Here is a 22,880-nt window from a genome sequence, read left to right as displayed (position 1 = left end):
CAACTTCAGACTTTAATTCTGCAGTGTTATGAGATTTGGCATTATTTCTTGCAGTTCCTGACTCTTCACTATTTCCTTTTTCATGTTGCCTAATGGATTTACCCTTTCTCGCATTCTCTAGCTCTTAGAACTCATTTGGGTCTTTACCAATGCTTTCTTTGTTTCAGGGGAATTTCCCTTTTCTGCCATTTTCTGCCAAGTTCCACCTCTTCGCTGCAGTTGTTTATGGGCCAGGAGTGTGGCCACCTCCACACAATAAGAAAAAAATCTTTATCAAAAGTGTTTCTCATCTGAACTGAAGCTCTGTTATTCTGGAACCCCTTAGAAGGGGTGGAGATGGTAGAAGTAGGGTGGAGATGCTAGAAGTAAGCTGTATAGAAAGCCACATTTTTAAAATGAAAGTTTGCATAAACTGACAAAAAAAGAAAAAAAAAAAGATTATGTTCACTAACACATAACCAAGAATTTCATTAGAGCAGAAAAGATGGGATGTTCTCTGAGGGAAGACGCAACAGAATTTAGCAGAAGCTACAATATAATAAGCAAATGAAATGAAGCTTGCAAGTATAAGGAGTGAAATGGATTATGTAATTACTTCCTGTGATGTCTGAAAAAAAGGGAATGAGATGAGTTCTGTTGTTTGTCAATTTAAGTCAACATTTGGTCATTCAGGACATTATTACCTATATTAAGGACATTATTACCTACTAGATAAGTTTAACAATCCTGAAACAAATAAAATTAATATACTAAATTGTAAGAGACTGAGGGAATGTGTCAAAAAGAGTTCCTATGCATGCCTCATTGATTAAGAGCAGTAAAAAGAAAAGCATTCATTAGTCCTAGCAGTGCAGCTTGAGTTTGCTTTTAGAAGAATATTGTGCTCCAATAAAGCCACAATGTGGTAGTCTTTGGAAATCAAGTTAGAAAGATACTATCAGTGGAGAAAAGGAACAAAAAAATTAGGAAAGAAATGAAGGTAATTGAAAGCAAATACTCTTTGGGGAAAGTGGCAGGTGCCTTTGCTATCTTTGATCAGTTCTTGTGGCTCCCTTTAGAAAGCGTGGAGTGAATTTGATCAGACTAGGTTAGGGACGGACGGTACTGAAACCAATTATTTGCTGACATTCAGAGCTCCAGATTGTACTTTCTCTTGATACGTTGTGAATCCAGAGAAAATTCAGGCTGTCACACAGAGGCCTTCATTTCTCAATTATTGTGCTTTGGCAATGACTTTGGAACCAGCGACTTTCAAAAGGGCAACCGTTTTGCCCCACGATATATGCTGCTTCTTTTGCTGTTCTCTTGTAGTGCTTCCTCCTGCCAGTCAAATAGCTGACTCAATGTCCACCCAAAAGACTATAAACAAAACCAGTCACCTTTGCATGCTTTATCAGACCACAGCTTGACACAGGTGACAGAAAAGCAAAATAAACCTTCCTCCTGGCCTAAAACTGTCTTCATTTTTCTCACTCCACAGGCAGAGGCGGCTTAAACGTTCTGCTTTCATAACCCCTTTTGCTTCTGGGTCTTGCCTCACAGGTAGCAGAGAGATTAGTGGTAAAATGATTAGGTCCAGTCAGTCCATGTGAGTGAAGATAGATGCCAGAATGAATGTCAGCCTGTCACACACAGAGGTTTATAATGAAAATGATCCTTGCAGCTTGAAAAACAGCTTGCTAGGGAATAGACATAGAGACATTCCAAAGACACTGCACTTTATTGGAGGTTGGCTTTTAACACAAGTAGCAGTAGTTTTTTACCTTAAAATTTTTTGGTAGTATTGATTTCACCTTATCTTCTGCCAAGGCTATGACTACATTGGCAAGTATTGCATGGGAATTGGAGCTCATCAGGGGATGACAGGCCTGCATTAGCTGTTTTACTGGGGAATTTACTTTGGTCTAACTCTAGTCTGGCCTGTAGGCTGAACACCCATTAGTGGTACGTTAACGAGTACGTTAGACTCCCTGAAGCATACCTTTTGGGTTAGATTAATTTGAGGCTAAGCCAGTTTGTGTGCCTGGAGTCTCCATTTCAGCATAGATTTTTTGCTACAAAAAAAAATTCTGGGTCTGAACTGAAACACTAACACAGATACTTTTCAAGGTGTCTCTGGTTTACATACCAACCCTGTCAGATGCTTTTCAAAGCACTTCAAAAGAGCTTTGACTCGGACATGGCCTGAGCTTGTCTTTCTTATTTAGACCATCTCACAGAATGATAGACTTCCCATTTCTGCTGACAAAGGGTAGAGCAAGTAGGCAAGACTAATTGAAAATGATAGCATTTACTGAAAATGATAGGCAGTTACTACTACAATAACTTGATCACTGATCATTAAATGACATGAGTTCAGCAACTGCTTTTCTGCTGAATGTCCTGTAAAGCATGTGGTGACAAAGGAGTTGGGTACCTGAGGACAGCTAATAAATGTGGTAGAGGAACCTGACACACTAGAGATGTGCATTGCAAAATCATGTAGACAAAGCTATTAAGATTGTGATTTTAGTTGTTCCTTTCTTAAATCACCTTGTTTTATATTAGATGACAGCTGTTTGCATAATGAAAAGGAGATATTGTAAGTGGGCTTTATGGAATTAGTATATTAATCTCAGAAAGGCTATTTTGGTTAGTGAGTTTTGTCTTTTGAGGTTTTTTTCTGTCAGTTGGGATCCATCTCTTTATGTCATAATAAATACAGCACTGGAAGTAAGTAATCTGATTGCTTGATAAGAATTCTAATACAAAACCAGTCAATCATACCTCAGAGCTGGTATTTAAAACTAATCTTAACGGCAAGAAAGGCACTATGTTATACCTAGTAAATCTCACTGCAGATAAGAATTGATTTGTATACAATACAGTAGGAAGTATGTAATTTTTTTCAGTTTTTTATCAGTTATGGTTGGTGCTCCAGGGTGAGAGCCGTGAACAGATCTAGGATTGATTAACAAATTTCTGCGTTATTGGTTCACTCCGTTATTCAAACCATTACAGGTATTTTTGTAGGTACATGAAAACAAATTAGAAGAATGTTTAAAACCTGTGAATTCACCAGTTAAACAAATTGTACATTTATCAGTACAGTAATAATTTAGAATATTTATTTCATCTTCTCTTTGTAGATTCATAAATATCAATATTTTGGAAAATAACACCTTTAATGATATCTTCCATACAATTTTTCCTCAAACAGGAGAAATTCTTCCTCTAGATCATCCTCAAAAGCAACACGTACTTTGTAGACTAGAAAAACGTGTATTTCTTATTTAAAGGATAAAATGCATGGACTGTATTCTGTATAACTCCTTTCTTATTAGTGGCATGCACTAGGCTTCTAAATATACTGGGGAAAAAAATAATCAAACTTTTATTTGCTTTTTTGGCAAGAGGGAGAATTATCAGCTCCTGTGAAATTTTCAGAAAGCAGAAGCTTTCCCTGGGTTTTGTATGAAAAAAAATCAGAATACTTCATTGTGTAACTTATCCAAAAAGAGTTTATTATCTCAGCTCTAGTCTCATGATAGTTGATTTTAGTAGTTTTTTCTCTTTTACAGAAAGAAACACATTAACTCAGTCTGTAAAATGAACTGTCACACTGCAAAGCATTAGCATAATTGGCTGGCACCTATTTCTTGGACATTCTGTCTGACAAACTCATGGGTCCTTGTGATTAAAATATGGTGAATAACCTTGCTGATAGCTGTCTCCCGAGGAGCATAGCATATAAAGTTGAAAGGAGTATTTTATTGGGCTTGGAGCTGAAACTTGAGAAATGGAAATTGTCAAAGCATTTATTCATTTATACCAGCAATTATAACTACTCATCTGCTATATTATATTCATCTTGCAGAAACTTGCTATTTTAGTGTAATAATAAGATCTTTAGTAATGTTTACTATGTGTGTATAATGTATAGTATACATAGTAATGTATACCATGAGATATATGAATACATCTGGAAAAACACAAAGCAAAATCCAGTGGAATTCTGGCCTTGATGAAATAGCACGCATTATATGAAATCTTGTGGCTTCTACTTGGCTGCAGTAGAATTGCAGTGATATTCTGCTCTTTGAAAGAATAGACTTTCTAACTCTTTCTTCACCTGTTGTTAGTAAGCTCAAAATAAGCTCTTAAATTATTTTAGCAAACTGATCATAAGGTTCAGCTCTTTTATGATAAATTAATGGACAGATAGGTATCTGGATTTAGGATCTTATTTTACCGTTTGTGATCTCTTTTTGGTTCCAGAGTTTCCTTGCAGAGGGAAGGAGTGAATATGGCAAAGGCCAGGGTTCAGGCTGCTTCCGTGTGAAAGACGATGCGTGTGGCTGAGTGGTGGCGAGTACAAAGAGAAGTCCATTGGCTTTCTGAAAGCCGAGTCATAGTGGGGAAAAACACTTGAAAGCCTTAAAAATCAAGAATTCTGGTACTACGTGAGGTATAGGCACCATGATTTCTGCTGGTGACACTAAATCCTCTCTCATGCACTGTTGTATACAGTCATCTTTGATATACAGGGAACATACAGTCTATATCTGAAGCATACTGTATATGCATCATATGCTGAAGCGAGACAGGGAATGCTTTTGCTACTGTTGCTGTGACGTGTCCTTCAGTAACATAGACAACTAATTCCATTTTGAAAATGTTCTCTGTTGAATATGATTGAAACAATTATCCTTAAAAATTAAGAAGGCCCAAAGCTTCTACGTACAAAATGGTGCATGTAATGGTGTAACAGAATTCTGTGGTATCTATATTACTCCTGGCAATGTTGCCTCTCTTGTAATACATCCTTGAGCACCTTGTCTTATGAGTGAGTCACGTGCTATTGGAAGTAGCAGCTTTTATCTATCTTTGTGCTTGTTAAGTCGAACTCCATTTGTAGCATTATTTCAACTCAGCAGGGCAAGAAGAGGTGAGAAAGTTCACCTAGCACAATTTGGAAATCTGAAGAAGTTACCATCGAACATGCTTTTGTATAGCACGTGGGTTGTTTTTTTTTTAAGATCTGAGACCCTGCAGCCTAACAAGGACAGAAGGAACTGCTGTGTCCCTTCAAAAAGAGGGAACTTTCCCTCCTTAAAATGATGGAGGAGCTCCTTTTGGTAAGATAAAGAGTCACGCTGTGCTAAATCTTACAGTTGGCACAGGAGTTGCTTGGCCATCTGTTACATAAAAGTTTATTTTCTCAGGAATTATGTGATACAATTGAAAAAACATCCTTTTGCTTTCAAAAATTATTTCACGGGAAACGGGAGATTAAATTTTATAATTGTTGCACTATTGTTGTTTAGGTGAAAGCCCAGCTTCAAAAGATGGGAGCTGTTGAACCCATGAACATATTTCTCCGTCAAGAAATTGACCGCATGCAAAATGTTATATCAAGAGTTCGAACTACACTGACTGATCTCAAATTGGCCATCGACGGTAAGTTACATTAAAAATCATACCAATTAAGATGCAATATTTATTAGTAGCATTGCTTATACTGCATAACTAAAAAAATATTTCATCTCCTTACCTCCCTTTCTACCTCTTTCTTTTTTGTTCTCTCCCCCCCACACCTTTTTCTCTTTTTCTCTCTCTTTATCATATGATCACTAATTCTAGCCCTTAAAGCATCCTGACTGCATCTCTAAGGACACTCTACCTTAATTTATTCTGTATGCATGTGCCCCAGTATCGCAGTTCATGTCCCACAGCACTGCTACACTTCTGTGATTCTCTCTGGGATCTCTACAGCGCGCAGAGGAGCTGAATTGCGTGATTGGGTCCACAGGTCGTGTGCCAGAGTCATTTATGAAATTAAGCTGATACATAATGATATAGAACAAGGTAGAAGTGTTGCTGCTAAGCAATTGAGAGACAGGGTACTCAGGAGGCCAGATGGTAAAGACTCTAATTTAAGGATGAGATTTGCAATGTTCACAAAACTGGTTATACCAAATAGGATGTCTTTAAATGGAAGCTGAAGTGAGTGTGAGTGCCAGTCAAAAGAGAATGATAGAGTTCTGCTTTTAGCCATCACAGGATGTGGGTAACAGCACTCCGTACCTCTCAGAGACAGGAGTATTTGGCTGAAAGTGAGCAGTGGTGAATGTAGTTAAAATAAATCAAGGGTGTAGGCTACTAGGGGCGGATGGAAAATTCGATCAGAAAAGGAATGAGGAAAAAGAAGAGATGATGATACCACCATCTACTTTTTGTTTTCACTTCACATTTTGCTCATCTGCAAGAGTTGAAATATTCAAGAATGAAAGTATACTGTTGCTCAGCCGAGCTTCTTGAATTAACAATAAATGAAAATGAAGCAGGAACGGTTTGGTTCCACTGCTTAACATCTCACTCAAGTCTGCTGTTCTCTGGCAGAGGCAGAAAATATCTGAGACAGCAGACTGTCCCCAGAGGGAGAAGGCTAGAGTCCCTTCTGATATACATGATGGCAGTACTGTGATATGTTTTACTGACATTTTCCAGTCTTTCGACAGTAAGTCTTTCATGAAGATATATTTTTTTAATTTGTATTTTTATTACATAAGAATCAAAAGGGATTTTTTCCTATCATTTGTATGATTCACCGAGGCAACAATGCATGCTTCAGAAATATCATGCCTATAATCTGAATCTAGGAAAGAGGTTCATAAATGTGCCCAAGGCTAATTAGCTTCCATATCGTATAATAATCTATGCAAAGATCAAGCTTGAAGAAACAATTGTCCTCAGTTTCAACACTGAGCTGAAAGTTCCTTTTTATATGTGCATAGAGTCCCTTTTCAAGTAAATTAAAATAACACTTTCCATCCAGGAAAGTATTAATCTTTCCTTGATTGTGACAGATATATTTAAAGTCTCAAAAAGTACAAAATTCTGCAGAGGAATGGATGAGTAACATAATTTATTTGCGCTTAGTATTCAGTTTCACAGTGGGCGCAGTCCTCTACCAGGTGTTTAATCAAGTTAATGCTGTAACTTCTGTGCAATCCTCTAAAATATTATAATTTTCTTAGGGACAAGCAAGTTAAATATAGTGAAAAATTGCTCTGAGAACAAAATTGAATGTACAGTTAACAATAACGATTAATGGCTTCTGGCAGATTCATGATAAATCAAGTGCATGTGGTAGACTGTTAATTAGGGGATGGAAAGAACGGGGATGGAAAGAGGCACGCTCTCTTGCCTCAGCAAAGGGGAAAACCCCAAATTCTCTCATACTAGAGCCTGCCCCAAAACTAGTCAACTGCAATCGCAGATCATCTGATGTGCTCCTTTTTCTTTACAATGAGGTAAACTGATCTGCCTGCTCAAACAGGTCTTGTGAATTTTGGCATCTGCCCTGGTCGTGCATCTGGCTCTGGCTTCATGAACCTGCTGAGGCCTCAGCACCTACTTATAGCAGATCTAAATTTTCAAACAAATTTTGTGTTTAAGAATATAGCACATCTTCATGTTGTGTCATGTAGCTTTGTGAAAGGAGGTCTGAATATTTGATTCTACAGGTTGGATGTGAATAGATGGACCTTCAGATGTCATTTTACCGTTGCTCACTAGGTTGCGTTTGAGGTAATATGAAGCCCTCCTTAGTGAGAGCCCATGTGCAGCTGCACATGAGGGATGTTGAGGGAATTGGCACAGCCAGTTTTGTCCCTCTGTCCAGAGGGCAGATTAAGCAGTGTTCAGGTTTTGGGAGGGGTGAGGATGCTCAGCATGTGTCCGACATGTCTGTTGGCAGCTGTGCCCCACAAGCTTGCCTCTCTACCAATAAATAAACTTTGCTGCCCAGAGGGATACTTTTTTTGGATCAAATTGTAGTAATTAGATTGTAGCTGCACTTTGTACTCTCAGTTATGTCCCAACTATTAGTTCTGTTTTAATTACTTATTGATTGCCCAGAATTTATTTAACAGTTGGTATAATACAGAGCTTCACATAAATCAGAAAACAGCAATGATGACTGTCCTCTCAAGTGACCTAAATAGAGGCAATATTCCAAATAGAGAAATCTTTTTAAAGATAAGGAAAACGCTGTTTTCTCATCTTTTTATTTAGGCAGCAGTACGACATGGGGCCTGAACCAAAACTCCAGATCCTAATGGATTATGAACATCAGATCTTGAGCCCCTGGCAGCAGGTGACCATATTCTTTGTAGGGCAGTATATGAGCTATGGAGTTCCTGTGTATGTGCCTTATCTTCCTCTGAAAGTGTAGATGCCTCTGGCATAGAATACTAATACCCTGCCTGTTTGTTGGGGAGCGGGCACTTCAAACCCCCTCTCCCACTAATGAAGACGGTGTCTTTAAATGCAGTAACATCTAACGACCTATTCGATTATTTCTAGTCTCTTAGAGTTAGTTTGAGTAGAGGGGAACTGAATGTGGCCTATCTGTGAGATTGAGGGTAGTTCTCTTTATTTTTCCATGCACTGAAGTAGGAGTGGTAAGCATTTTGATGGCACCGTGATGTGTCTTCTATCATTGAAGAAAATGAGAAGAGAGATTCTGTGGGAGTTATCTCTACTCCCCCTTGAGTGACTTCAATGAATCTCAGCAGTGGAGCGTGCTTGTAGTAGCACTGAAAGTGGATATTGAATCCTTGGCAATGGAAATAAGCACAGCTTTTAATTTGGATTTATTTCCTGTTTTTTTTTAACCTGCTTAATATTCTGTTTATGGGCTTGTCATGAAAGAAACAAATGTTTAACTCATTTATTTATGAGTATATCTAGATTCTACTTTGGTCATAAAACTTCATCCACTTGGCATTTGTTTCTGGTACCTTATAGCTTTGTGTTTTCAAACTAATCCTTTGCAAGTGAGTACTTCATGAACAAGTGAAGGCCATACAGAAAACCTTGGATTTGTTATCCTTTCATGTCATATATGTGCCACACGATCACAGAACTCCCTCTGCTATTTGTGCAGCACTTGCAGAGTTAGGAAAGAGAAGTCCTTTTCCTGTTAACATATTTCCTGAGAATATAGCAATCCCTCTAAAAGCTTTTATGTGACTTGTAATGTGTAAAGATTTGTTTCCACAGGTCCACAGTTTTTGTTCCTTACATTTTTCTTAGTACTTGCAAGACAAGCGTTGTGCAAATACCTGTGGGAGCCATAACACCAACGTAGAAGGCAAAGAAGCGGAATACAAATAACTACTTCAGAAGTCATCATAGCATTTGTCATGGAGAAGCTCTACCAGGCTTAAGCAAACTTTCCACTGCAACTACAATATGGCCCCTTGTGTTGAAAAGCTAGCATATTTTCATGCACGTAGCGCACACTGTACATAACCTACTTGCCAGGACTCGAAAAAAATAATCACAGAGTACTCTTTTCCTACACTGAAACAGAGGGCAATCGGAGCTTTTGGAATAATAGGATCAGGAACAAGGATATTACTAAGGGGAGATGGGACATTGCTATTTGCCCTCTTTTTACCCACACAGATGTATACCATGTGCATGTTCTTTAAATGATGCACGGGTTATATGCATGAAAACTTATTAAGTCACCGGCGTGTTTCAGGTATATGATACCCCAGGTTGTGAGAAAATACAGGTGAGACTATTGGGACAGAAAGAGAAGGTACTAGATAGTAAAAAATATGCATTTCTGTATGTATTTCTAATATTTTTGGAACTTTATAATTCAGACAAAGCTGAATAATAACCGTTAATAACAAAGCCTTGAGGAATACTGGTGCATTTCACTAGTTTCTGCACATCTCAGTCATTGATTTGTTACCTTATTGAAAACTATTAAATTATGTACTTTTACCTCCTCACCATCCTTATACTGCATGGCTAACCAGCGTGTTTGCCTTAGGTGTTTCCTTATTGTCATTCATATAAGAATATGTTGAAACACCCAGAACTTCATGTAGATGTGAGGTAGCATGTAGTTCTATGTACATAATAGGAATCGCGTAGAATTCCTATGTCATCTGCACAAACTTGTGTTAAGCCCCTGAAAGAATGAGGTAAAGATTCAGTATTTTTTTCCAACTCAGAATACCATGATCTTGATGGTAGTGTTTGCATCATGTTGCTGCAAGGAATTTCTGTTCATTGTGTGTAGCACCTTACAAGAGGGATATAAATGAACTCCAAAAGAGCCAAAAGAGGTAGCCAATAATTTATTCTAATCTATGTGGTGAAAAACTGAAGCTCAGGAAACTAGTCTTGGCAGAGCACACAGGAAAGTTAATTTCCCATGAAGGGAAGGAGCATGGACTCATTCCCACTCGCTGGCTAAGTTCTGTTTTGACTTGTAATGCTTTAAGACTGCTGACTAATACAATTTTGGTTTGGCCTGCTGACAATGGTAACAGACATTTGGACTGAAAATTCTTGGGCTCTTACCTTGCTGATTCGTACAGTGTGTGTATGTAAGGCTTGTAGGGATCATCTGTGTACTCCACTTTCGGAGGAGGATTTTCTTTGAAGATGATTAAGAGCATTCAGTGAGGGCATTAATGGAATGTAACAATAGAAAATTCATTTGAGGAATGGAGGGGATGAGTCTAGTGTGCCTTGTGGCATAGCTACTCTTGGCTCGGCAGCTCTCATCCATTATTTACTTCTCATCCTGATAAGCATGCCAGGATGCCTCCTGTTGTCTTGTACAAAGTGTGGCATGTTATTTCTGGACTTCTTAGTAAGTGTTATGTATGCGTGCCACGATGCTGGCCAGGACAACTGTTTAGAAACACACATTGCACATTTAGGACAAACTGCAGAAAACAGTTTATCTGCCTGTTCTATTACTTTAGCTCAGGATAGTGATTTGTATTAATTTTTGGGGGGTGTGCATGGATTTTTATCTTCAAATTATTGCTTTAAAATTTTTATTTTCAGTCCTTTGGTGGGTGTAGTCAAGTACATTTAGTACTGGAGGTGTTAAGTTTTCAGAACAATTTGCAAGGTTACTTTCAAATTGCCTTCTTCCTGACTTAAAGGAATAGAGCTGTTGCAGAGAATCTAGGATTCGTGTGCTCTTCTATGTGGAAAAATTACATGCTACTAAAGTTTCTCAGTTCCTTTCATCTCTCTTGACTTGAAGAAGTAAATCAGAGGATTCTGCACCAGAAAAGGAAGGTAGGAAACAAACAGAAAACAGAACAGGGGCAAAGGTTAGCTGCAGCTGGAGAGAATACCCAGTCTACAAGTGAAAAATGGAGAGATTGTTGTGCATTGCAGGGCTTGGCTGCCTGATCTACTCTTCCTGTTCTGGAGACCAGGAGCAAAAGGAGGTGATAAATTGTTGAGGTCCTTCGGGTTAAAACAGCATGTTGGAGTTAAATGAGCTTCTGAGAGCTTCCCGGGAATCATCTCCAAATGCTGAAATGCCCAAGTGCTGCAAATGCAGAAAAACCCAAAGATCTGCCTGAAGCAAGGAAGTTGACTTGTTTCAGCACAGCAGTGGCGGTCACTGAACTAGCAGAAACATACTAAAGCTTGCCAAAAAAAAGATTTAAGTTTTAGGTATGGGTAGACATATATTAGCTTTTGTTGTTTTTATCTAGTACTCTGTATACCTTGTACCTTTGGGTGGAATAATAAACAATGCTTTCTTTGGGGAAAGCACAAGCAAGTCAGCTGTCGCCATGAGGCAGAAAGGGAGGAAAGCTCATGAAGTTATGAGCAAGTTGGGATTTTCTCTTCAATATGTTCAGTGAAGAAGAGGGAGTTGCAGCTTGGTGGTGGAGGCAAGGAGTGACTGGTCCAATAACAAAACTGGTTGCCTGGGAGGTAAACCTGAGTGGGGATTAAAGGCTGAAAAGATCAACTTCTGTAGTTGCAACTGTAGCCGTCAAGAATGGATTGATGCTTTCACTGAGCTTTTTCCTCTGTGTACTGTTAAGGCTAGCTTAATAGACTCATTGTCTAGCAAGTATTTTCCTCAAGGGACAGTCTCCAATCCTATTATAATGATGTCAGCTATTGGCAAATTGTACTTGATGGAGAAACTAGCTTCTTCTCATCTCATTTATATCCTACATAATTATTCTGGTTATTCATGATTTACATCTGTGCCTGTGGGAAGAGAATCAGTCAGTGGATAGAGGCTTTTTTTGGTTCATGCTGGAGTTTAAGATCCTTCCTTTGTTCCTAACTTTATCCACTCATTTAAATGAGATAGATACGCATGTTTTCTAGTCCAGATACAGGCTTTCCAAAATGCAAAATGTAGATCCCAATTTTTCAAATTCCACTGTTTTTGGATTAAGCTTGTGGTAGGTATGACAGTGAAAAGGGGCAACTCCATGAAATAATATAAGGTCCTGATATAGTCCATTCAAAGCATTATATCTATTGAATTAATCACCCTAAAACCAGATTAATTTAAAAGATCAGACTATTTACTTTAATTAACAATACAAACTAGTTATTCTCAAAACTGAGTAGCTTTATTTGGCTTATGCACTACACAGCAGTTGGATAGATTTCAATTTGGTTTAAAAGTGAGACAATATAAACTTAGGGCAATGAAAAAGGGGAATCCTAATTTCCAAACTGTGTGCGAACAGTATGGTTACAGTACATATTATTTTTGAAGCATGGAAATACCCTAATGTCTTTAACTGACCTGACCTTTTGTCAGTCATTCTCAGATGGGTTTTATTCCATTCAAGAAAGGGAATTCCATGAAGTAATCCCCAAAATATCCAAGTTATAAACAGCTGGCCTGTCCAATCCATGGAACATTCAAGCCTGTCATGTTAAGTTCATAGGACATTCAGTCTCTTCGTGTGGTAACCAATGCTCGGGGCTTCTCAGAAGCTAGATGTGAGAAGCCTACAGCGTTGTGCTGCTCATTCAATTTATCAAATATAGTTTTTCAAACACCTGTATCACCTCTCTCCAGAAAGATGCCATTATTTTTCTCATATGTTACTAATTTTATTTCTGACAGTTTATTTTTTAAATTATTTTTATTTTTATTGCAATATTTTTGCTGGAGGAATGCATCCCAACACCCACAGATGTCATTTAGGGCTGAAATTCAAGCACTGTATGCCTACTGCCAGAGATGACACCCACTCACTAGGAATATTTATGCAGCTATATGGGCAAGGCCAGAACTGTGAACATACCTCATCCTCAAGAACACTCTGGCTTAGAGTTCTCAGCAGCTGCTCTGAGTCATAACGGGCAGACATCCGAAGAGATTTCACCATGCTTTGGGGCAGAGATTGGTTGTATCTCCCTACTTGAAAACCTCCAGCCTGCCCACAAGAATAGGGAAGAAAATTTGGCTCTTTCATAACTCTTGTTGCAGGAGAAGGTTGGCTGCATCAGCCTGAAAATAAGGGAGAAACAGAGATGAAAGAGTTCTTTCTTTCTTAGTTGGGATGGTAATGTTCCCCAGGGCTCAAACTGGATGCTCTTCGCTTGTTTTCTGCCCTCGCTATGGTTGCTCCAAAGTTGAAATCAACATGTATTGCATGATTTTTTCCCACTTTTTCTGCCTCCAGAGGATGAATAGAGTGTATGGTCTAATATTACATTTTTCTAGATAAAGGGGAGATGACACAGAGTGTCTTCTTTCTTAAATGTTGATGCTTTTTGTTACATGTTAGAGAAGATTTGTACTCAAAGACAAGGTTTATTTGTTGTGTTATAAAAGACCCTTAGCTATCCCAAAACATGATTCTGAAGCCGACTATGAAGCCATTACAGAGAATGCAGGATGGGCAGTATTTTTTAATATTTGCAGTTTTATAAAAACTGATAGTTTTCGGAAAGCATTTGTTGCACAAAAAGAGGTGTGTATAAATGAGAGCAGGTCATTATCCACTAGAAGGAAATGAAGCCCATTTGCTGTTGATATATAGTAGAAAGTACCAGATTTGCACACAGTGTTATACAAGCGTTCAGGGTAGCCATTGCGTTCTTCTAAATTAAAAGCTGGTGTTTGGTTTCTGCATATTCTTCTCCTTCCCCTGAATGGGGGACCTGCCAACCTCAATGGAAGGAAGGGGCTTGAAATGCTTACTTATTACAGGTCACATTTCCATACAGATGTGTTTGGATGGGCTGCTGCAGCTCTTGTTTGCAGTCACCCAGGCTACTTCTCTTTCCTTTACATGTTCTGTGGTGGAAGCCCCCTAATTCTGTTTGTTATCTCATGTAATCCTTGTGGCAATTACAGCAGCTGCGTGTATGACGATGCATTGAACATTGGTATTACAAGAACATTTAATTGGAACGGGGGCTACCAGACCAGTTTATATAATTTAAAATATTTTAGCTGAAATGGAGAAGACATCCTGAGGCATGGCCGTGTGCCAGCTCTTAGTACTATTGAGAGTACAAACTGATAAGATGTAGGAACTTCTGGCACATGGAATGGTGAGTGTCACTGAAAAATCATTGTCTTCGTAAATGCTGACATTTTAATGGAGGCAACGGTGCTATGCATGGAGTATGTGAGTACGCACTGCCAAAAAAATATATGAAAAATCTCGCCTCTAGGTTTATTCTCCGTACTGCTTTCCCACTGGGAATCTTGATAATGGGAATGTACAAAGTTATCATTAATAACAGTGAATTTCATGAATATAATCACTGTCGGTACATGCTTAGGATACAGATGAGTTACACATTATATCTCTATCATTGATCATGTATGTGGGAACCATTAAAATATATAAAAAAAGTTTAAATGATTAATCACATTTCAAACACAGTGTGAATATAATGAATATAAATATTATATGTGAGGGAGAAGGAGTTGTTTTAAAAAACCTCTGAACAAAATAACAGAAGAAATACATTTATCTTGTCACCTTTAACTATGAATCAAGTCTTGTAAGTTTGAGCAAATTAACTGCAAGCTGATAACACTTTAGTGCAACAGGTGTGCAATTAAGGCACAACAAAAGAGGGTTTATTAGACTCAGAATGTCATTTGGAAGTTTTAATTGCCTTTGCAAGCGAGGGGAAAGTTCATTCTGAATGTTTTATTTATCTTCCAGGAACCATAATTATGTCAGAAGAATTGCGAGATGCTTTAGATAGTATGTATGATGCTAGAATTCCAAAACTGTGGTTTAGGATTTCCTGGGAGTCATCTACTTTGGGATTTTGGTTTACTGAGCTTCTTGAAAGAAACCAGCAGTTCAGCAGTTGGCTGCAGGATGGCCGACCAAATCAGTTCTGGATGACAGGATTCTTTAATCCACAGGTAAGACTGTCAGATTCATCTTTCTAACTCCTCTGTAAGAGTTAAATCAGCCCTTGAGAGAAGTTCAAGCTGCCCCAGTCATGACTATACAAAGTGTAATCTAAATTCAATTTTTAGCATAAACACAGGATAAATTAACTTCCACATATATTGAAGAAATTTTTGCTAGACCGAAATAATGTTACTGCAATAATGGAATGCATCTTCTGGTTTCTTTAATAACAGTATGGAAACTGGGTAAATACATCTTTTCACATTTCAGCGTTATCCTCCTTTTTTCCCCCTCCTCTGTGACAGTAATCTGCTTTTCATTCATTGTATGAAAATCTCTTTGAGTACAAAACAAGGTAAGTTTGAAAACTTTGACATAGGAAGAAGAGATCTGGACTTGACTCTCAATCCGTGCAAATCAGTTCCTTGAAATGGAAGGTTTGTTATTTATACCACCCCAGAATTGTGCCAGACTTGGTCTGCAGAGACATATTAAAAATACAGCCTCTTGCCTGCACCGTCTAAAATAAAAACCTGGCACAAAATGAAAGACAAAAAAAGGAACAGCTGAGAATGGAGTTAAAAGAAGTAAAGTATACATACCTAGATGATGTGTAGTTTCTTTGCACAGCTATCCACATTCATTAAAGCTTTTTACGATTCACAGATGTTTGTGGGAAGTGCGAGTTGTGGAAGTGAGTCATTGTGAGAGTATCGAGCCAACAGGTTTCTGTGAAGCCTTAGCAAAAAGCTATTTTAAAGATCTATTTTAATCTGGGTACTTGTTAGCAATGCAAAAGCTAGCTGAAACAGCTGCCTAGAATAGAGAAAGCAACAGTGGCAAATATTCTCTAGGACTACTGCTGGGAAATATCCATCTATCATCTCTCCTGTCTGTGTCAGCTGTCTGCCGGTACCACTTCATAGCACGAAGTGTGCTCACAGAATCCCTGAGCAAAGGGTTCCCAAGCCAAAGTATGAAGGAGAGGAGCAGGAGTTTTAATAAAATTATTATGCTTCCATACTTGGTTTGTTAGCAACACGTTGATAGTGGCACTCTAAAATATTCCTAAGTAACTTTTGCAATGATCAGGCTGGATGCAACCCTTAATGGGCTTTTGGTTTTGTTGGTGTTTGCTTTTGCTCTACAGATGAGCAAGAGCTGATACAGATTTTGTTCTGGCTATTTTAGCTGGCTTTTTTTGTGCTTTGGGGTTGTGTCAGTTCTGAAATTTTGCCAGCTCAAATTGTGCATCCTACCTTTTTTTTTTTTTTTGGATCTGTACATCTGGATTTCTCAAAAAAGCTGCCAAATAATCAGAGTAAAATGTCCCCAGACAAGTTGTGATTTAATAGACCATAGTAAGTGAGAAAGCCTCCAGAACTACAAAAATGTAACACTTCATAACATGTAGTTCTAAAAGTCCCTGAATATATAGTGTGCAGAGAAAGAAAAATATCTGAGCATGAGATGTGCTTACCTGATTAAAAAAATTATTTGTGCTGACAATCACAAGCTTAAGAATCAGATGGTTATTGTTATAGTCTCCATTTTCTGTAACCCAGGCTGTGGGAGTGGCTCATATGACAAGAAATTCACCTGAGCAAAGACTCCTTTTCTATTTAATTAATTTAATTGTTGATAGTCATATTGCTGTGTTTAAAATCAGTATTTCATATTTAAGAAAATTGATTTGCATCTTCTCAGGCAAGTTGAGATGATGAAGTCTTAGTGCTGCAGTTCTAATGGCTTGTTTGTAATACCTGAGAAATTGCCTGAAAATTCCTTTCATTTGTGAGGTGAAACGCAGCTCCTAGATCTCCCTGTTTGCTTTATAATGGATAAATGCCATGGATAACACAAGACAACAAAGTAGATTTATAGCGCTGGGAGAACGAGGCATTCTGGCAATAAAAAGTAATATAGGACCTGACTCTGCCTTCTCTTGGACTGTTTATACACTAGGATAAATTTAGTAATTTCACAGAAGTTAATCTTTATTTATAGTGATACAAATTAGAGCAGGCTTCTATGTAAAAGAAACGCGATTCCCTGTGTGTCTGCACTGGGCCAAGACAACTGGGGTGAACAAAACAGTTAAGTGCCATGAATTTTCTTCCCCCCTGGAAGTTAATCTAATGTTTCTGGATTTTTTCCTGAAAAAACTTGACACTATGCGTATCTCATTTCTGTCTCCCAATTTCCATATTCTGGCTGATACTGTTATTGTTTCCTTGTTTGCATCTCTGTATGCAGTTGCTGTCACTTGTCCTATATAGGGATTTTAAGCCCTGTGAGGCAGAACTGTCTTTCTGGTTGTATAGTACTTAGCGTTATGAACCTTCAGCCTATTTCTAAGACCCTTAGATGCCAAAGCAATGTGAATACTAATGAGAATAGGAAGTACAGTGCCTCCATTCCCCAGTGCCCACTTAATTCTAGTAAACCTGCCATAATTTGCGCGCTGTAGAAATTGCAAAATAAGTGACAGACAAGGAACCTCCTAACCAAGGTAAAGGAGAGAATATGATTGTGAAAGCAATAGACTTACCTGATTTTCATATTTCTTGTCATAGGTTACATGGATGCCTGCTTCTCCCTCACTAGAAGGTTCACAGTTAGTTTGCATGGGTTGTTAGAAGGCAAAGGGGTAAAGCTTTAGCAGCCTTCAGTGAGCAAGCCAGGGAGAAGTGCAGAAAAATGCAGGGGAAGAAAGAAGAAATAATTTTGCCTGTTTCTGAAATCTCAACAAACTGCCACTGCGCCCCCCACCCTCCCAAAAAAAAACAACCCAACACCAAATGACCAAACCCACACAAACCAAAAAAAAACCCAAACCAACCAAACAGGACAAAGATTAACAGATATCAAAACAAATGTCACGGCAAGTGGTCCATTATGTCCCTGACAGAGGGTTTTAGGGGGAGCAAAGCCCTCAGCTGTACAGTGGCACCTCAAGCCACTTGATTCTTTCTTGCTGTTTATTGTGCTGTTCACTCGCTGTAGGATACCCAGCTGGGCCTCCAGCTCACAGCTGTAGTCTTTAAACACTGTCTAGGATTCATTCAAATGAGCAAATAAGTGTTGCAAGTCCCACTGCAGACAGCGTATAGGTCCTGCCATCTCTGTAAGAATAGTCTGCAATCCAAATCTTATCTCTGAAGGCAACTCACAGCTCTGAGCTTACTTTTATTCCAGTGTTTCCACAGTGCCTTTGAACTGATTCCCTTAGTACAGTCTTTGCTCTGTCCTGTCCTCTACAAGCTCTTCTTTCTTTAATATTTCAGTTTATCTGGGATCCAGTAGCCCTCTGGGGCCTTCTGGCAGTGAACGCTTCATGGATTTTAAACTATTGGTACTAGCATGCTTCTACAAATTAAAATTCCACAAATTAACTGCAAGGATTCTGCTTTCATTTAATGGCATTTCTGATAGAACTTGGCCTTTAATCCTGTCTCCCTTAGCTATATGCTGGACTTCTCAACTACTTCAAACGCAATTACAATTATCTGTGCTATCACAAAACTTCTTTAAAACACTTGTCCTAAGGTCTCTGGAATGATATTAATGAAAAGCAACCAATGTCAGTTAACCGAAACATCTGAGTTCACGAATGTCATCTCATGTTCTCATAACTTGAAGGGTATTGCATAGCTACCAAGTGCTTAGCACGTGCAACAAGCACTCTGGTCCCAGCAGACAGAGATTGGGGCCTGCGTTCCCGTAGACCAACGTGCTAATGTTTCCGCATCTGACTTCTTTCCATTCATTTGACCCTAAGAGTAGCTCAACAGAGCATCCTGCATTGTGAATATTGAAGAAAAATAAACAGCCTGTTCAATTGTCTCATTGCTCCTGATTTCTTCCTAGCTGTGCTGTTGGCTCTCTAATGCCCACCTTTGTGTGCTCCACATGTGGCTCCGTATTCCCCCATCTCAGTCTCCAGATTCTTTCTCTGCCCTGAAATCTGTGCTGAAACTTCTTCCTTCCTAGTTGTCCTTCTCAGCAAGTCCCTCTTGCTCTTGCATCTTCAATTTTGGTATTTTATTCATTCATCTCACGGCTATGCAAATGGGTTTCCATAGGGTAAAATAAAGTGTATGTCCACAGCATGGCCACTGGAGTGCAAAATGGTCCACCCTCCTGTCTCTTAGGACTAAGGTACTTCCCATGTACTGCGGTGTGCGTGCACATGGACACTTAGTTATATGAGAGAAGCTAACCAGCAACTTCAGCCTGGCTTTGCTTGTGATAGCTCGTAACCGTGTCATGAGATTGTAGCTCTTCAGAACAGAGAGTTTCATTCTGTGAAGTGCTGTGAGTTTATCTTGCTGGTGTCTACAATAGTACGTTATTGTAGTATATTAAGGCTTTGCAGTGAGCAAAGTGACAAAGGCATTTCACTGTTTAATTGCATGATTCCAGTTTTTATTTTGTGTTCTGTAAAATGCTTCATGATTTCTTGACTGAAAAGGATTTTTACAATGTTGATAAAAGAAAAGGTGAGTGATATAGCACATGAAATACCAGTGTTATTTGTGGCTTAGCAATTACCTGTATTTGGAACCTCACAAAATACATTAATCTGGCAGACTTGTAAACCTCTCTCCATCTGGTTGTAAAGTAGGCATGTGAGGGGAGTTGAGTTATACATGCAGCTTCCGATATGTCAAATAAGCCAGCTTGGTGGCTTCTTAGCACCAACACATGCACACCAAGTATATAAGAATGCATACTACTGGGAAAGCGTAGGGAAGCACTGGATTTATACTATTGAACTTAGTTTTATATGTACATGACATTCTGGGCGATGAGGCTTTATAGTGCTGAGGTCACTTATATAGCAAAAAAAGTTGGGAATGAGTAAATTCAAGTTTTTTTAAAAACCCTCTATGTCATATTCAATCTCCTTAGGGATTCCTAACTGCTATGAGGCAAGAGACAACTCGTATGAATTTAGCAAAAGGGTGGGCACTCGACAGTGTTGTTTTACACAATGAAGTGACCAAGATGATGAAAGAAGATGTTACTGGCCCTCCTCCTGCTGACATCGGTGGGGTTTATATACACGGCCTTTTCCTTGAAGGGGCAGGTTGGGACCGCAGAAACAGTAAGCTGGTCGAGTCGGCACCAAAGGTAAGGATCAAGTGAGCATGACAGCCTGGGGCATAATTTCCACATCTGTGGTGCTCAGAGAACACCAGGATGTATTTTGAGTGCCTGCAGCAGTGGTTTCAAAGCAGGTTTTCAGAGGGTAAAACACTAACAAGGCTGGAAAGAGGACGGGGGGAACCCAACAGAACCGAACAAAAAGGCTTCTGTCAGAAAATGAACTTAGGCTGCAGTGCACTAGAGCGGACCAGGTGCTGGGCTTCTTGGCTTCATGGGCCCTAGAAGCACAGCTATGTTTGAATAAAATAGTGCAACCCATAGTCAGCCTTCTTCTGAATGAGCAAGTGGGACCCTATCACAACTTCCAAAGCCCAAGACCGGGTTTGATGACAGCTGCTGTGGAGGTCAGTGTTTGGATGACTAGAAATCCCTGGCATTTGATTTTGAACAGGAGGAGTAGTACTAGTTCTGGGCGTATGCTCATTTATCCATGCATGGAGTTACATTTTACTGATGTGACTAAGCAAATTTAAAACCTAGCTATGGAGTAGAGATTAGATGCTGTGGTCACTGCCCAGGGAAAGCTGCCATTGACTTTTTCCAAAGCAGTGATAACTGTCCTGGAATTGGAGTTGAGGTAATTTCTCTCCATAGGTAAAATACTTCTGTGTCTGGCTGAGTGCAAACTTTTCCAAAAGAAACCTTGCCAGCTGTAGCTTCTGGTGACAGCTGTTGCTTGGTTTGTCAATAGACACCTTCAAAAATGGAGTTTACCCAAGTGTTCTGGAGTCTTCAGCAAGCCTCCATGTTGCTCTTGGGTTGAGGTCTTTTTTTTCCCCCTTCCAATGAATACTTTATATTGCTGGAAGACCTGAGGGTATCTAGCCTGGATAAACACTCAAGAAGCACCTCGGATCTTTGAAGCTCCACTGCCAGCAGTGCAGAGCTAACAAGGAGGCTTGCTAAATGCAGCTTGGCCTTTGTAGCTCCAGTGCTGCCATTCAGGGAACAGGAGGTGGGGGAAAAATGGGGAACACTAGCCAAAGGGGCAAAGGATGGGGAAAAAAGACAGTGGTCTCTCTCCTTCCTAGAACCACCCTGTTGCTTTTCCATCTACTTCTATGGTGTGCAGTTTTCCAGGTTTCTTCTGCTTTCTTTTCCTTCCAGACTCCCTGAGCTGCCACTGGCTTAAAGTTAGGGTCAATACAGTAGTGAGCACAGGACTTGTGTTCTTGCGTGTACCTCTGCTGAGATGCTGGTGCTTTTGCTGAACGCCATCACTGAATGTAGTTCTCGCATTTGGAGTTCAGACATCCTATCCTGCTTCTCTAGTGCTCAGCCCTATGTCTCTTTTTAACATTCTCAGGTGCTGTTCACAAGTCTTCCTGTAGTCCATGTGTATGCTGTCAGCACAACAGCGCTACATGACCCAAAGAAGCAACAAGGAAGTGTGTACTCCTGCCCTGTCTACAAAAAGCCTCGGAGAACAGATCTGACGTACATTTTCTCTTTGTCTCTGAAAACAGTGCAGAATCCTGATCATTGGACTTTACGGGGGGTTGCACTGCTCTGCAATTCAAAATAAGGACCGACAGATAGCTGTAAAGAAACAACTTCCTAGGAAGATTAATCTGCAGCCAGTAGGACTTTTGTCGTTATTGACAAAGTGGTGGCTACCTTCTCACAGGGGTAGGGTAATTAATAAGTGACATATAGAGATTGTGGTAATTATGCATAGATCAGTTAATTCTGTTCACAGCAAAAATACTAAGTGTATTTAACCTGGGAATATCAGAGGGAAAACAGTTGCAGGTGTAAAATTTGGCAACTGTTATAACGTAAGTGAGAATATAATCAACTAGCTTGCTCATAATGGAAACACTAGGAAAAAAAGTGCTTATGATAGTGACAACTGCTCTAACACTTACAGTGGTTCTTTGGCAGATGTTATCTTTTCTTCCTAATACAAGACTTCTTCATAATATGATATAATTATTTTTAAATTCACCTTTGTGGTTCAAAACTTATCATCCATAGCATTATTAAAGCTGTAATGACAAGTGAATTAAATGTATGGTAAAAGTTTATGTTTATCTGCATATATTCCAACGCACGGTTCCTTTGATTTCGCTTTTGTGAACTTACTGGGTGGTTTTACAAATGGATGCTACCATTTCCTCGAATACTCACTTGATTATGCAAGCGATCATAGAAGTCGTACAAATACGTGAGTTTGTCTTTGCACAAGTAGTGGCTTTTGCACATATTAACTCATTTCTAAACCCATATCCCATTATAAGGCAGATGTGCATCCCCCCATTATTAGGGAGAAAAAGGTTTTGAAACTCCTCGCAGAATAAACACATCTGAACACCAGTTTGGGTCCATTAGTATTCGCTCCGTTGGTGTTATTGTCTGAATCCTGCAAACTCAGACCTCTTAACTGCTTTTTATTCCTTTTTTTGCATCAGTTCAGGTAAAAAAAAAAAAAAAGTAGAAGCCACACAGGCCATTTCTGGGAGTCGATTCACCTGAAGTGGTTGAAGTAATTTTTGTGTGTTACCCCATTGCTGTCTA

General features: G+C 39.2%; 1 protein-coding gene across 1 annotated transcript in view; it reads left to right on the top strand.

The window, feature by feature from the left end:
• LOC134511806 (dynein axonemal heavy chain 5-like) overlaps nt 1–22,523 on the top strand; it is a 169,252-nt gene extending 146,729 nt beyond the window's left edge. The window contains exons 74-77 of the mRNA XM_063326333.1: nt 5,307–5,439; nt 14,991–15,199; nt 20,106–20,327; nt 21,670–22,523. Coding sequence (XP_063182403.1) covers nt 5,307–5,439; nt 14,991–15,199; nt 20,106–20,327; nt 21,670–21,888 — 783 coding nt within the window. The 3' untranslated portion in view covers nt 21,889–22,523. The remainder of the gene's footprint in view (nt 1–5,306; nt 5,440–14,990; nt 15,200–20,105; nt 20,328–21,669) is intronic.
• Nucleotides 22,524–22,880: the final 357 nt, after the last annotated feature.

The sequence above is a fragment of the Chroicocephalus ridibundus genome, chromosome 2 (genome assembly GCF_963924245.1).
Source record: "Chroicocephalus ridibundus chromosome 2, bChrRid1.1, whole genome shotgun sequence".
NCBI classification, from domain to species: Eukaryota; Metazoa; Chordata; class Aves; order Charadriiformes; family Laridae; genus Chroicocephalus; species Chroicocephalus ridibundus.
The sequence above is the reverse complement of the archived record's forward strand: the minus strand, read 5'-3'. Positions and strand labels throughout refer to the sequence as shown.